This window comes from Macaca nemestrina, chromosome 10, assembly GCF_043159975.1.
Source record: "Macaca nemestrina isolate mMacNem1 chromosome 10, mMacNem.hap1, whole genome shotgun sequence".
In the NCBI taxonomy this organism is placed as follows: Eukaryota; Metazoa; Chordata; class Mammalia; order Primates; family Cercopithecidae; genus Macaca; species Macaca nemestrina.
This window is the reverse complement of record NC_092134.1, coordinates 26,679,905-26,694,953: the sequence shown is the minus strand read 5'-3', so window position 1 is coordinate 26,694,953 and position 15,049 is coordinate 26,679,905. Positions and strand designations below refer to the sequence as shown.

General features: G+C 49.8%; 1 protein-coding gene across 2 annotated transcripts in view; it reads left to right on the top strand.

Annotated features, from left to right (window-relative positions):
• The first annotated feature begins 1,846 nt into the window (after positions 1 to 1,846).
• Positions 1,847 to 15,049, top strand: part of LOC105497686 (regulatory factor X4) — a 178,421-nt gene continuing 165,218 nt past the window's right edge. For both annotated transcript variants that reach the window (XM_071071193.1, XM_011768962.2), the window contains exon 1: positions 1,847 to 2,303. In XM_071071193.1, coding sequence (XP_070927294.1) covers positions 2,261 to 2,303 — 43 coding nt within the window. In that variant the 5' untranslated portion in view covers positions 1,847 to 2,260. The remainder of the gene's footprint in view (positions 2,304 to 15,049) is intronic.

The window sequence follows — 15,049 nt, the reverse complement described above, 5'->3', positions numbered from 1 at the left end:
AATGAGCCGGGCAGCGGCCGGGGCAGGAAGGGACCTTCGCAGAGAGTGATCAAGCACAGCCCCTCCGAGGAGGCGACGTTCAGCTGAGACCAGGGTGACGCAAAGGTGTCGGCTGGTTAGGCACCTGTGAGGAAGGAGGAGCAGGCAGAATGCCAAGTAGAGGGAACAGCAAATGCCCGGCTCCTTGTATAACCACTGCCTCAGTTATCTTCCTCCAAACCTTGAGAGGGGGCAACTTTGCTACATTTCACAGACGAGGAAGCTGAGGCCCAGAGTGTGAAGGAATTTACAGAGCTGGGATTCGAACCCCGCGCTACCGTCAGTCCATCCCGGGCTCTGTCCAGCCGGTACCGCGCGCCGCCCCCTTCCTCCCGCACCGTGACCTTAACTCGGCACGTGCTGGCCCCTCGGGCCCCCCAGCCCCCATACATTGTCTCACTCAGCTCTGATTGTGGGGAGGGGGACGGACCGGGGGGCGGGGGACGTCTTTCCGAAGGATGGCTGGAAGCAGCGCGCAGCCAGGGGCCGGGGGTTAGAGACCCCCACCCCCGCTCGACGTTAGGGACTCCGCGCTTCCCCGCCCCCGCCGCGGCCGGCCGGCGCTGCCTCTGTCCATGGTCAAAGCACCCGGGGTAATCCGCCTTTCTCTTCCGCCCGCCGGGCCCCATTCATATTCTAATCACAGCGCGGCCGGCCCGCGAACGGCCACTTTATCGGGGCCCGCAGGAGACGCAGCTTGCTCCCCCCGACTTCCACTTCCAGCACCCCCCCGGCCCTTGCCCCCCTCTTTCTGCACTTTCAACTCCGCCGAGGAGGGGGTCCCTGGGAAAACCGCGTCCCCACTTGGACGCCGGGGCTTCTCACAAACTTGGAGGCCGACTGGGGGACGGCGGTAGGGTAGGGAGGGCAGGGGGAGGGCGGAGGAACAGAGACAGACAGACTGACAGAGTTACGGGAAGAGGCGCGGGGGAGGGGGAGGACGGTACAGAGAGACCGAGGGGGATAGAGACAGAGAGGGGCAGAGTCCTAGGGGGAGACAAAGAGAAGTGGAGGCAGGGTCTGGACAGAGACACTTGCAGCCAAGGAAGGAGAAATAGAGGGACAGAGACAGAGGCACAGAGGACGAGAGGGACAGAGAGCTAGAGACAGACAACGGGAGACAGGCGGAGAGAGCGAGATGGAAGGAGAGAAACCGGATGAAGGACCCAGGCCCAGAGGAAGACAGAAAGTTCTGGAGGTGGCGAACCAGCCACTCACCTCCTACCCGCCTAGCGGCCTTCTCACGCTCAGATTGGGGGATGGGATCTTAGGGTTTCAGTTCCCCTTCTCCGCCCTTTCCCCCTCAAGCTCGCCTCACTCCCCCACGCGTGTCTGTGGATCCGCGTATAAGGGGTCAAGACATATCCCCTCCCGCATTCCCAGGGCCACCACCAGAAATCTAACCCAGGACCAAAATGGGGGGTGAGGGCACAAGAGAAGGAAGGGAGTGGGGCCCCACTCGTGGTAGCGCAGGCGACTCCCCAGGCTCCAGGAGTTCCCCGCGGCTCCCCACCCCCCACTCCCCTCCCCGCCTGCCTGCGCTACGCGGGGCCCGATGGCGGGGAAGGGCCGGGAGGGGGAGGGGGCCACATCTAAGCCAATTTTGATTTCGCCTATAATGAGTGCCGGGCGAAGGCTGGAGAAGGCCTCTGGAACTTTAAATAAGAAAAACGTTGCTAATGCTATAATAGAAGGGGGAAGTCGGAGGGCTGGGATTGCGTCGCTCTGAGCCCCCCTTTTCGGAGGCGGCTTTTCTTATTCAAAACAGGCCCACAATGGGCTTCACAGTGCGCCTCGCCACGGCCCCATCTGACGAGCGGCCATTCATCAGGCCGGCTGGCCTATCAATGACATTGCTCCCATCGGGGCTCCTATAAAATGATGCTTTTTCCCATGAAACATCCGCAAACATTTTGACGGGTTTGGCTTTGCCCGGCTGGATTACTGAGTGTCCCCTCGCTCGCTCGCTTTTTCTCTCTCCCCCTTCACCGAGCTCGCTCCCTTCTCACCCTCTCTCTCCTCTTTTCTTCTTTCTCTTTTCTTTCCTCTTCTTTTTCTTTTCCTTTCCTTTCCTTCTTTATCCTTGTGCCCCCTCACACTCTGCGTCTCTCTCTCTCCCCTTCTCCCTCCCTCACTCCCTTCCTCCCTGGGCATCTCTAGCACAGGGGATCCCCAAACATCAGGACTTTTGGGGGGCGCCTGTGCTGTCCATGGGAAGAGCATGCATTGTGGGTTACTGGAGGAACCCGACATGGATTCCACAGGTTAGTGCTACTGATGGGGGGTTGGGGGGATACGTTGGGAGGGAAGGAGAAGGGAGAGGGGGAACTTTAGAAAGAAGTTGGGAAAAGTTCAGACGGGTCAACTTGACAGTGGAACCCCAAGGAATAACGGAGAGCTTGCAGAAGTTTTCAATTGGAGGCGATGTGTGTAAGTGGATGAGTGGAAGTATGTGTATAAGCGTGTGATTGTGTACGTGTGTGTGTTCGTGCGCGCGCGCGAAGGAGCGCGCTTTCGCTTGCCCTGGACACAAAGTTACGTAAAGATGCGCTGGCTCGCGGCGAGCTCGAGGTGCCACTTGCAGAAACTTTGCCAGCCGACCGCCCCCTCCCGGGCCCGGTCCTCCTCCGGTATGGGGGCCTCGGAATAGCGGTGCGCTCGGGTTCTGGCGGCCAGGGCCGGGAAGCCGAGCGGAACGCCCCGAGGCAGGGGAGGGTGACTGCTTCGCACTGCGCCTGGGAGGTGGGGACCGAAGCTCCGGCTGGTAGAGACGCGCAGCTGGAGGGAGTGGCGGCGGCGAACCCGGTGGTCCTGGGGAATCCACAGAAACGGGAGGTGGGAGTCCTGGGCTGTGGGGGCGGGCTTTTAGCTTTTCTACCAGGAAGGGGCACCCAACGCCGGGCTCCACTCGGGGGCTGTGACCTTGCTGGAGGGAGGGCAGGACGCAGAATAACTCGCTAAACTCGGCGTTGGGGTCTGCAAACTGCTCTGCAGTTCAAGAGTTGCTGGGCGTCAGGTTTTGGGGGCGCCGCGGTCCTTAACAACGAAAAAGGGATGCCAAGGAATCTTTCACAACAAAAATGCCCGGTATCTCGGTTCTTCCTCCAGTAGTTTTCGCCACCTCCCACTCCTAGCACCTTTGAAGAACCGTCACACTTCTAGATCTGTTACGCTTCCTAAGTCCCATGCAGGTGGAAGTTCTCTTACAGTTCACCCACCCCCCCAGGCTCATTCTTGCAACCAAGCTATTCTCATTTTGGCCCCGCTGCAGCCTCAGGGTTTCTTGGGGTGATGAGGTCAGGGAGAAGCAGAAATAGGGTAGTGGACGCAGCCTGGGCCGTGGCGAGGTTTGAGAGAATGCCTGCACGCATACGCTGCTGGGCATTGCAGCGCGGAGCAACAAGTGCCTTCCAGCCCCGGCCGTCCCCTAAGCATGCACGTCCCTTCCTTGAGCAAATAAATGCCGCACGAATGTCTCCCCAACTCCACCCCTAGGCAGGCTGGATATGGAAGTGGGGTGGAGGCTGGGATCATGGGGCATTGCCCCAGAAGGTCTTTCCTCAGTCCCTGCAGAAATATTTAAGCCCTCTCCAGGTTTCCGCTGCAGCCCTGGTGGCCCGGACACCGGGCTGCTCTTGCCAGGGGGGATATTCGGTGTTTTAGGGTAGTTGTCGATCTCTGATTCCTAGAGTCAAGGCCCTCCCTGATTGCTCTCCTCTGGGTGGGTGTGAGCCCCCAGGGAGTGGGGAAAGGCTAAGCCCCGAAGTTCTCCTTCCTATACCCGATGACAAACGAAGGCAAGGAGAAGAGTCGCCTGCCCGCGTGCGCCTCCGGACACAGCGGGCCCCGCTGAGGTCTCTGCTGGCGGTAAAGCGGGAGCCCAGAGAAGGAAAAGCGCCTTTTCCACCATTTTTTCATCTCAAGCGCTGCGCCTTCACCACCTCCTGAGAACCCTAACTTTAAAAATGCATATCCTTAACAAAATTAAACTCATGTCTGCAGAGTTTGTGGCCAAGTATTTTCGAGCGCCCCACGCAGGGACATAGGGTCTGCCTACATCGCAAACCTGCAGAGTGGCCCAGCTGGGGTTTTTAGCTGCCTCCTCCACCTGACCAGGGCCCCTCGGTACTTCTGGGGAGGACTGTGGGACTGTGGATACGTGGTGTTTTCTGTTCTGGATGCAACTGGTGGTCGTGGGAGCACCGGGTCCTCTTCACCTCAACTGCAAACACTCCAAAGAGGTTCTGAAACAGAAATCCTTACCCCATCCACCTCTCCCCCTTTTGTATACCCGAGACATCCCTAGGTCACCACCCTGAACGCAAAATCAAAAGTTTTGGTACACGACAGTGTGAAGAAATGACAAGAGGCGCACCAGGTGACATTTCACACGGACTTGCAAAACCGACGACGACAAGGGAAGTGCGGCTCGGCGCGGTCCAGTCCAGAAGCCTTCCCTCACCTCCCTTCCAGAGAATTTAATCCAATTAGCTTTTCTTCTGAGTTTCCCTTGTTATGTAAAGGTCCTTTCTCCTTGGCTTGCAGAGACGGGCGCTCCACGGAGCAGTTCAATTCTGCTCCTTTTGTATAAGATCGCGCGCCATCAGAACCAGGATATTGCTGTTATTATTTCATTCCGAAAGGACTGGAACAACCGACTCACAGCAAGTGCTGGGGCGAAGTAGGAAACGTCCAGGATAAGAGAGGCGGGCGAGCTGGGCCACTGTCCCTTGCTCTTAAAAGGAAAATCCCCGCGAAGTGCCTCGGGCCCGGGAGAACAGTTTTGCAGGGGCCAGAGCTCTAGTGGCCTGCTTTGGGGCCACTTCAGCATGACCTGCGGAAACGCGCCCCTTTGTTTCGCACACCGAGCCAGTAATATATTCCTCGAGTTTCCCCAAAATACTCGACAAGTGTGGAGCTAAGACAATGGCCCCGTCGGGGGAAGCTGGACAGCCGGCGCGCGCCTCCTGGGCCCTAGGCTCTCTCGCGGCCGAGCCGGACAAGGCAAAGCCCCAGGGTGCGGTGCGCCGCGGTGCTCCTGCAGGAGGCAAAGGCGACAGGCGCGCGCAGGGGCAGTCGAAGCACCTTCTGGCCGGTGCGCGGTTTGCAGTAAGCGCAGGCGCGCGTTCTGCTCGGCCCACGCTACAGCCCCACGCCGCGCAAAAGTGGGTGCTGAGCCCCGCGTGGCCTGCCCTCCCCACGCGGGCCACCGGCAGCTGTGTGTTTGTGTCCGCCGGGTCCAATCTGGGCTTCTCTGCCCGGGAGATCGTTGCTCAGTTACTCAAGTTATCCGGAAATTCCAGAACGATGGGGGAAAGTGGGTAGAATTTTAGACCACCGAGAACTTGTGCAAAGTGGGCCGGGCCGGCTCGGTCGCCTACGCAACAGACGGATCATTTCTTTTAAAACGGGATGGCGCGTTAGAGAGGGCCACTGCCAAGCTGGAGCTGGAAACTTCTGCCTCCATCCACTTTCCGCTTCCATCTCCAGAACCCAGAGCTGAGGCGGCCAAAGTACTCCTGGAGCCGGATTTGAGTTCCCCGGGTCGCATCAGTAGGAGGGCACGCTAGTCTACAGGCCCCCAGCTCAGCACAAATTCTGTCTAAAATTCTACCACCAAATTAATTATATGCCTTTGTGGGCCCGGTGTAGGGATGTCCAGTGGCCTTGGCGCCATGCCCACAAGGCAAAGTGCGTCCTGGAGGGAACAGAGCCCGAGTCTCCTCCATTCTTGCCCAGGCACAGCCCTGGGGAAGGAGCCACTGTCTGCGGGCTTGGGAAAGCAAGGAGCCGGAGGTCCGAGCCTTGCTCCGGTGCCCAAACCAGGCAGTCTCGCCCTCCCTGGGCGTGTGTGTGTGCGTGTGTGTGTGCATGCGCGCGGGCAAACGGGGCATGTGCGCCCCCAATTCTGCCACCTGCTAAGCGCGGGCGTCTGGATTTGTCAGCGGGGTCAAGTGAGAGCCACACGGTACCAGGGTTCCGGGTCCCCGAGGCTGCAACCCTTGATGGCGCAGACGCTGCACGCAGGCTGGGCCCTCGGAGTCCCGGATTCAGCACGCGACTCCGTGCGGCAGCCTGAGACAGCGCGCTTTCCTACCCGTCCTGCAGGTCCCAGAGACTCGGAAAAGTTTGCAGGGGCCGCCCAGTGCCTCGGGCCTGGGATTTCCAAAGCCGCGCCCGCCCTCCTCCCCAGCGCGTCACCATGGAGACTGCTGGAAGTTTGTGGTAGAAAACAGACCTGGCGCAAAGCAAAATATTATGAGTGCAGTTGGGGTGACTTCAGGGGGGCCGGGGGACCGGAGGGCAGGAGCGGGAGCCAGAGGCAGAGGCTGACAACAAAGGGCCCAGTGCGAGGAAGAGAGAGGAGTTTGCACGGGCCCTCCCCGCCGCTGTGTGAGTGCTGGACCATCCTGCTTCCCAGAGGCGCCGAGGTCTAATTTCTCTCCAGCAGCTATACCTTTTCTCAGCCCGCCTTGGAGCCCTTGCTCCCTCCCTTCCTCTCCGGATTCTCTTCCAGCCTCCCCCCTCACCCGTCCCGAGGTTAGGCGCCAGCTGGGCAGTGCGCCCGCCTCCCTAAGAGCCACAGGCTCACCAACGTGAAAGGTTCTGGCTTTTCTTCCCCACGACCCGTGGGTCGCCCAGGGTGAGTTTCTCACCCCCTATCTCAAACCCGATCTGAAAGGGTGATGGGTTAGAATAAGGCGGGAACAGAACGAGAAGAGAAGGGAGTGTCTGGCCAGAAATCTTGGGAGTGGGAATGGGTAAAGAGGAGATTCTGATTCCCACCCCCCACCCCCACCCCCACTTTTTACAGTAAGAAAGGCGCTAGGTCGTGATTCCAACTCAGCCACTTGTAATGTGACTTTAGGTTAATCTTCTAGCCTTTCCAAGATTATTTTTAATTGCCTGTAAAATGAAGGGTTAGACAGCTCACAGGCTGGGATTCTCTGACAACGTAGACATTTCCCTCTATTCCTTTGACTTTACTGTAGAATCCAGGAAGCAATATATGGGCTGGTTACCACTATCTGAACTATGACCCACTGCACAATTAGTTAATTTCTCCTCGAACTAATAATACACTATTTTTTGCAAGTCATTTAGGATTTTAAGAGTCAAGAACCATGAACAACTCTTTTAAAAGGCCCAGATGTCCTTTCTCATTGCCCACCTGCAGTGCATTTCTTAATTGTTTGGCCAACTCCCTCCATCCCCAAAGGATTTACTAAAAGACACTAGACTTTATGGGGCTGTATCCAGTGCCAATTTAGGGAACACTGAAATGCTTCTAGATGATGAAGCCAGCATCACAGACCCTCACATATGTTAGACAGGAATGCACATTGGTCAATGTGCTAAAATGCAGCCATCAAAGGAAAATCACTCTACCCTCCACTGCTCAAGGTTTTGGGAAGACGTCTCTTCTCACGCCGAGGCACCCCTCCCGATGACAATCTGGGCAAAGGAGCCCTTCTTCTTTCCCTGAGATTCCATTGCCTCATTTGCAAAAAAATGGATTGGATGTAAAAGTTGATATGGTCTGTTGGGTTGGTGCAAAAGTAATTGCGGGTTTTGCCACTGTGGCAAAATGTGCCACAGTGGTAAAACCCGCAATTACTTTTGCATCAACCTAATGAAATTCTACCTCTCAATGATATGCCTATGTCGTGTTTGTCTTCTCACATCTATGTGAAATCTTCTGGGTGCTTTGTTTATAGAGTAGTTTTACTGACATTGAGCCTCCCAGGCACTCCATGAGCATGGCATTACTGTGAAGCATAGGGTTTTTCTTTCATTTCCAACATTTTAAGACTGATTTTTAAGCCAAGTTGGTCTGTTTGCCTCAGCGTCTTTTGCAAAAAGGCTGAGAAGATATAAAATGATGACATCACAAGCTGGGATGCCAGACACTCAGGTTTCCACTCCACAGGTCCCTGAGAGCCCACCCTATATGTTCTGCAGGTCACTTGGGAAACTCTTCAGCTGCTCCTCTGATGACCCTAAGGCTCTGCAGGATGGAGACGGTGGGAGAAACCCCCAATGTTGTTTTTACCTCTTCCGCTCTATTTTAGATATTTGCAATTTTATTAAGGTTTAGGGGAGAGAGAATGAACTTGAAGAGTTTATTTGGAGGTATCAGGTAAAAGTGAAATTTTATAAAAAGAAGAAAACAAAGAGGCTACTTTGGGTTTTATTCAGTCTCACTTCCTGACTACCTGCTGGGTGGCAGACCCTGAAGTTGAACAAGGTCGCAGTCCCTACTGTCAAGGACTTCAGAATGCATTTAATAAGAGAAGGTATGGACACACTGAGAGTGGTGAGCACTACAAGGAACATAAAAGTTGAGTCATTTTGGAGCCTAGAGGAAAGGATGCTCTCTCTTGCTGAGTACCTACCATGTATCAGCTCTGTAACAGGCACTTTTTCACACATTAGCCAATGAAGCCCTATCACAACTCTGCATAGTCTCTTTTTAGGCTGAAGGAGGGTCTGAAACCTGCCTGAGGTCACAACTGGTACATGGCAGAGCTAGATTGGAGAGCAGACTAGGGAACACTCATGCCTTCTCCCCACCCAGGCCATATCACCTAGACACTGCTGTCATGATATATCAGTGTTTAGTTATGACAATGGCTTTAGGTGGATTTGAATCCCATTTGGTGAGAAGGGAAACAGGTGGATGAGAGTGGAGAATCAGAATGTTGTCTTCCCTGGGCTCCAGAAAAAAACCCCTCTGAAGGAATCCTGTGACTCTGCCTTTGAGGAGGATTTTAAATGGTGGCAGCAATGGGAGGCAGTGTATCACAGCAGTTGAGTAGAGATTTGGGTCACAGACAAATCTTGGCTTTCTTCATTCATGTGTTCATTCATTCATCCAAGAAGACTATGTGTCTCCTATGTGCCCAGCATTCTGCTAGATACTGGGCTTAACAAAAATGTCATCTTTGCTTCTCTAGAGCATAAGTCCCAGACCCACAAATAAGTAAACACAAAAATAGATAATTTCAGTAAGTGATTAGCAATATGAAGGGGGGAAGAAAAACCTATCTGGAGAAATAAAGACAGAGCATGGTGATGGAGTTGCTGCCTTCAGAGGGTGGCTCTGCCACATAAAGCTGCAAGCATTTGGTCTGGAAGCTTAACATTGCTGAGCTTCAATTTTCTTATGGGATTGATAAAACCATCTGATAGAGCTGTAGTGAACATGAAATATGAAAGTGGTAATAGTTAACATACGTTCGATACTTACTACGTCTTCACTTTGCTAAGCATTTTAAGTACATTATCTGTGTAATGCTCACAACAATCCCATTAAGAAGAAACTGTTATTATTAAGAAGAAACTGTTATTATTTACAGTTTAAATAGAAAAACCAACAAGTTAAAGGAATAATTGAAACTAGAAATGGACATGTTAAATAAGTTTCTGAGCCCCAGGAAGCTGGGCTGGCAAGCTATACCTCGATTGCTTGGGAAGCTTGATCACTCTTATTGTGTGCTCCTAACTTTCCTGAGGCAGGATGCAAGTAGGAGACCTAGCTTTCCATTTGTATTTTAAAAAGCAAATGTTTTAAAAACACTGTGACAGAGAAAGGATATCCAATGGCCAGGCGCTGTGGCTTATGCCTATCATCCCTGCACTTTGGGAGGTGAGGCAGGAGGATCACTTGAGGGCAAGAGTTGGAGACCAGGCTGGGCAACATAGCGACACTCTATCTCTACAAGAAATTTCAAAAATTAGACGGGCATGGTGGTGCATGCCTATAGTCCCAGCTACTCAGGAGGCTGAGATGGGAGGATCACTTGAGCCCAGGAGTTTAAGGCTGTAGTGAGCTCTGATCACACCACCGCACTTCAGCCTAGGTGAGAGTGAGACTCTGTGTCAAAGAAAAAAACAAAAAAGAAAGGAAGGAAGGAAAAGAAAAAAAAAAAAAGAAAAGAAAAAAGAAAAAGAAAAAAAAGAAAGCCTATCCAAGAGATGAGTAAGTGGCAGAACCAGGATTTGAGTGGAGGGCCCACAGCCCAGCCTGGCTGGCTCTTAGATCTACACTCTTAGTCATGAAGCTGTATTGACTATCTCTTCCTTTTTTTTTTTTTCTCATTAGGGAGAGGGTGGCAGTGGGAGGAATGCCCAATAACACACATAGCATTTTAGCAAAAGACTTGCTATTTTCTCCCTATATAAAAATGTTAAAAGTCTTTCTGTTTTTTTTTGTGACAGAGTCTTGCACTGTCACCCGGGCTGGAGTGCAATGGCTCAATCTCGGCTCACTGCAACCTCTGCCTCCCAGGTTCAAGCAATTCTCCTGCCTCAGCCCCCTGAGTAGCTGAGATTACAGGTGCCCGCCACCGCGCTGGCTGATTTTTTGTATTTTTAGTAGAGACGGGGTTTCACTGTGTTGGCCAGGCTGGTCTCGAACTCCTGACCTCGTGATCCACCTGCCTCAGCTTCCCAAAGTGCTGGGATTACAGGCGTGAGCCACCACATCCAGCTAAAATAATCTTTTGAACTGTAAGGGCAAAATTTATAATTGTTGTTGACAAAAATAGGGACGTAAGTAAATCATTCATACCTTTACTACACATACGAAATGTACTTTCATCTTTTTTTGGATTCACTCAGACTTTGGCTAATATTTGCTTTGTCTCTGAGAAAGTCAAGGCTTCATTCATGCAACAGGAAGAATAATAGAATGAGGCAAAAACAATTAAGTAATATGATAATATATGGAGCCTTTAGGTAACTTAATATATTGCATCTAGAAGTCATTCACAGATATGTGTTAAAATATGGCTTCAGGGGTATATAGTGTGACTTAGTGAAAAGAACAGGAGCTTTGCCATCAGACAAGGTTCAAAACCTGTATCAGTTACATTCTTGCTGTGTGATCCAGAGCAAATTATCTTACTTCTCTAAGCCTCAGTTTCCTTCTTTGTGAAAATGTCTACTCACTACCTTCTAGGATGGTTATGAAAATTCAGTAAGATTGTACATGTTAAGTATTTGATTTAATGCCTGAATCCTAAAAGTTGCTCAGTAAATGGCAGATATTATTATTATTATTAACAATAATTATCTGGGCTTCCTACACTTTATTCTAGGTGCCTAGTTGGGAAAGGGGATAAGAATACCAAAAAAAAAAAAAAAAAAAAAAAAGTAGACTGTTTTAGAATACCTAGATGTGCTTGTACTGTGTAGATACAACCCCAGTTTTAATGTTTCGATAAGTCTTTTTTTTCTGAAGGGTTTAGACCAAAAGACTAATTTTATTTTTATTTTTCCACCTTCCCCACGAAGAAGGCATTTTGTGTGCCCCTGTTTGCCATTATTTCATCCTTGTGTTTTCCAGTCTGTTAAAGGAAGTGGAAAATGTGTCTTTGTCGAGGCAACACCTGTGGGCTTGAATTTAAATCCTGGAAGAGAGATCTATGGCGTACTCAGAGGTGACATATGTTGCACAACCCTGATAGAGGCCCCTCCACAACTCCTGATGCCCTTCCAGTTCTGGAATGTGATGGCCCACATTTTTCATACCTCTTCCTCTTGCCTTCCCCCGACCCCAGCCCCCTCAACCACCCAACCCTCTTATGTTTGCAGGCATCACTGTTTTAAGGATTAAACCATTTTCACACTTGGTTTTCAGGAAGTATAAAACTCAGTTTCAAGTGAGCCATACTCGGGAACTCGTTTTAGCAGGATGCTTAGAGAGTTTGGTTCTTTTGCCTTTCTTGCATTTATATATATATTTTTAATGTAAGGATAAAACATCCATTTGTTCTGTTTTTGTCTTTATAATTTGATGTTTACTAACATTGCAGTTTTTGAGTTCTTGAAATGTTTACCAGAGGGAAAGAGATCATAAAAAGCAGAAAAGAATGAAATGCAGCCGTATTATTTTCAGTTGAATTGAGTCCAAACTGAGGCAACTAGGGCTGGATTGACCTGTGCCGGGAGATTACGGGGTTTATGTGTGTCATATCCCACCCTCAAGGCAGGAATACTTCAAAAGATGTGTACAGTTTCCACTTTTCTGGTTGGTTATTCTTCCATAAAATATAAAAACATCATTCTGCCTCTGAGCAATCAATAATTATCAGTAGAGAGGTGAACATGGACACGTTTGATTTGTGTTTTTGCAGTTGCTTTGTTTTCATTTAAAAGAACAATGAGAAAGCCTTTGAAAAGGCTGCCACCCGGTGAAGGTTAGTTAGCACTTTGTGTCCTGTGTGTTTTCCGGCTACCCAGTAATTGTGCTAAAGACCGGTGGTTAGACACAACCTAAGTGAGACTGCTGAATGTAGCAGATATTTATTTAATCCGAATGGAAATTTACCACTTCATAAGCACTGATGTCCTGAATCCATCATGTTGGAGAAAATACAGTATCAGTCAATGCAAGCAAACTAGTCTTTGAACTAAATTTTGAATGGACATTTGGATAATCTAATGAGTGATTAGTGATTGACAATTACACCTCCACGCCAGCATCTAATTTTTGAGACACAAATGCATTTTGTGAATAAAGTGACGTCAGTGCCTTTGTTTTGAATCTTGGCCATCAAATCATCGCAAGTTACATTACACTTTTGAAGAAAGAAGTGTTTCTTGGAATGTTGTGATTATAGAATTTATAATTTTTATTTATTTTTTATTTTTTATTTTTTTATTATTTTATTTTTTATTTTATTTATTTATTTATTTATTTTGAGACGGAGTCTCGCTCTGCCGCCCAGGCTGGAGTGCAGTGGCCGGATCTCAGCTCACTGCAGGCTCCGCCTCCCGGGTTCGCGCAATTCTCCTGCCTCAGCCTCCCCAGTAGCTGGGACTACAGGCGCCCGCCACCTCGCCCGGCTAGTTTTTTGTATTTTTTTAGTAGAGACGGGGTTTCACCGTGTCAGCCAGGATGGTCTCGATCTCCTGACCTCGTGATCCGCCCGCCTCGGCCTCCCAAAGTGCTGGGATTACAGGCTTGAGCCACCGCGCCCGGCCAGAATTTATAATTTTTAAAAGTGAGCATGAGAGACTTTTTTGAGTTCTGTGTTATCTTTTTCTGAATGTGATTAGTCCAAGTTTGGGGTGTCCATACATGGAACATATTTATAATTTGTATACTGAATCTAAATGCTCATGAATAAGTCAAGTTTCTATTGAAGTTATTAGGATTTTATAAAGTTCTAGAATTGGGTCCATGGCATAAACTCAAACCCATGGTGGAACTGATGGATTATTCTCAACATTTTGCCAAGTTTTCTTCCTGGTGTTCATTTCCACTGCTGATAATAAGTCTAGGGTGAGGGAAGAAGTGGGGTGTCTTTATAAAGTTATTTGCCTCCCCAAAAAGCAAATCAACAAATTTTGTTTCATCCTTAAATGGCTACTAACCGGGCTAAAATTTCTTTTACTTTTATTTCTTTTACTCAGTGACTCCTTTTTCAAAAGCAAAATAATTTCTCCACCAAGCGTTATTGGACATCACAGAAAATAAGTCTGGCTTAGAAAGTTCTGGGAGTTTACAAGGAAGAAAGATTCCAGAGGGCTTGAGGCCCTCAGTTAAAACATTAAAACGTATAAGCATTCGAGAGAAGATTTCTAAAGCGTCGAGCCGTTGTTGTGAGAAAGGCTTTGGTCTCCGTGAACTTTTATTTTCAACTCAGTGGGCAGAGTTTTTTAGGTTTCTGTGGTTTGGGTAGGGGACCTTTTCAGAAATGCCAGGCTTTTAGAAAAAACAGAGCTTTTCTTCTAATCAAGGCTGCGTTTTAAAGTTTGAAAACTTTGGTGTGATGACAAGAATAAATTATTTCTCTGCTACGCTGGGGTTTCCTCTGGGTGCCCAGGCTGCGGGGCATTCTCGCCTCGGCTACCTCACAAGGCACAGCTGCGGAGGCGCTGGGAGTGGGAGTGCGGTCCGTCCAGACCTCGCCCCACATGTACTGGGCAGCCTCGCACCGAGGCGGGCTGAGCCTTGAGCGCTGCTTGGAAAGCCTGCCGAGCTGAGCAGTCCACCGGGGACCTACACAAGGATGCCCCACGGATCCCGTGTTCTGCTAAAAGTTTTTCTTGGCATTGAGAGGGATTTTTTAAAAAGAAATGAAATTGTATATCGATAGCTGATGATAAACTGAGCATTTTGAGAAGGAAGGGACAAAGAAAGGGAGGAGGACCCGAAGGGAGGATGGGAGGCAAGGAAGAGGCTTCATCAGAATCATTTCTGTAATTGACAGCAGGCTGATTTGGTGAGTTTTTTCAAAATTATTAGTTTCTTTTTTATACAAGTGAGTCCCTTTTGGAAATTGAGTAGCAGATTAATCAAACTTGTAATTTTTTCCAGGCACTGTGTGAATACTTATGCATGTTACTTTATTTAACTTGCATATTGATTCTATGGTGTTATTATCCCCAGTTTACAGATGGGGAAACTGAGATTCAGACAGCCTAGGTAACGATATGTCCAGGCCAAACCCCTAGTGTCAAACCAGGATTTGAACACGGATTACTGTGATTCCAAAGCCAGGCTGCTTCCTTGCTTCCTCAGCTCCAGAGCTAGAAGGAAGACCTGAGAGCTGTACATTCTCATTCACCTCCTCTACTGCATCAAGTTCAGGAGGTTCAGTCATTCCCTCATCCTGGTGGGAGACAGCTGCCATTCTTTGGAGTGCACCATCATGGGTGTCAATGGCGACTGGGAGCCACTGGCATTGAGATGTGACTCTAGCAGCAGGCTGCTGAGGATGCCCACGGGCAATCCTCCCCGAGTGGGTGCCTCCATGCAATGTGTGCCTTTCATCTCAAATCATTCTCAGAGCTTCTAAGTTCAACCTGGCACCACCACTAGGCCGGTATCTTCCCACCTGCCAGTTACTTTGGGAAATTTGACATCTTACACATATCATCAAGGGCTCCATGTCTATTTACTTACAGACATGATTTCACTTAGAATAGGTTCAACATAAAAACCTTGCTGTTAAAAGAACAGCACCTTCCATTGTATAGCATGTTGTAGTCTATAATC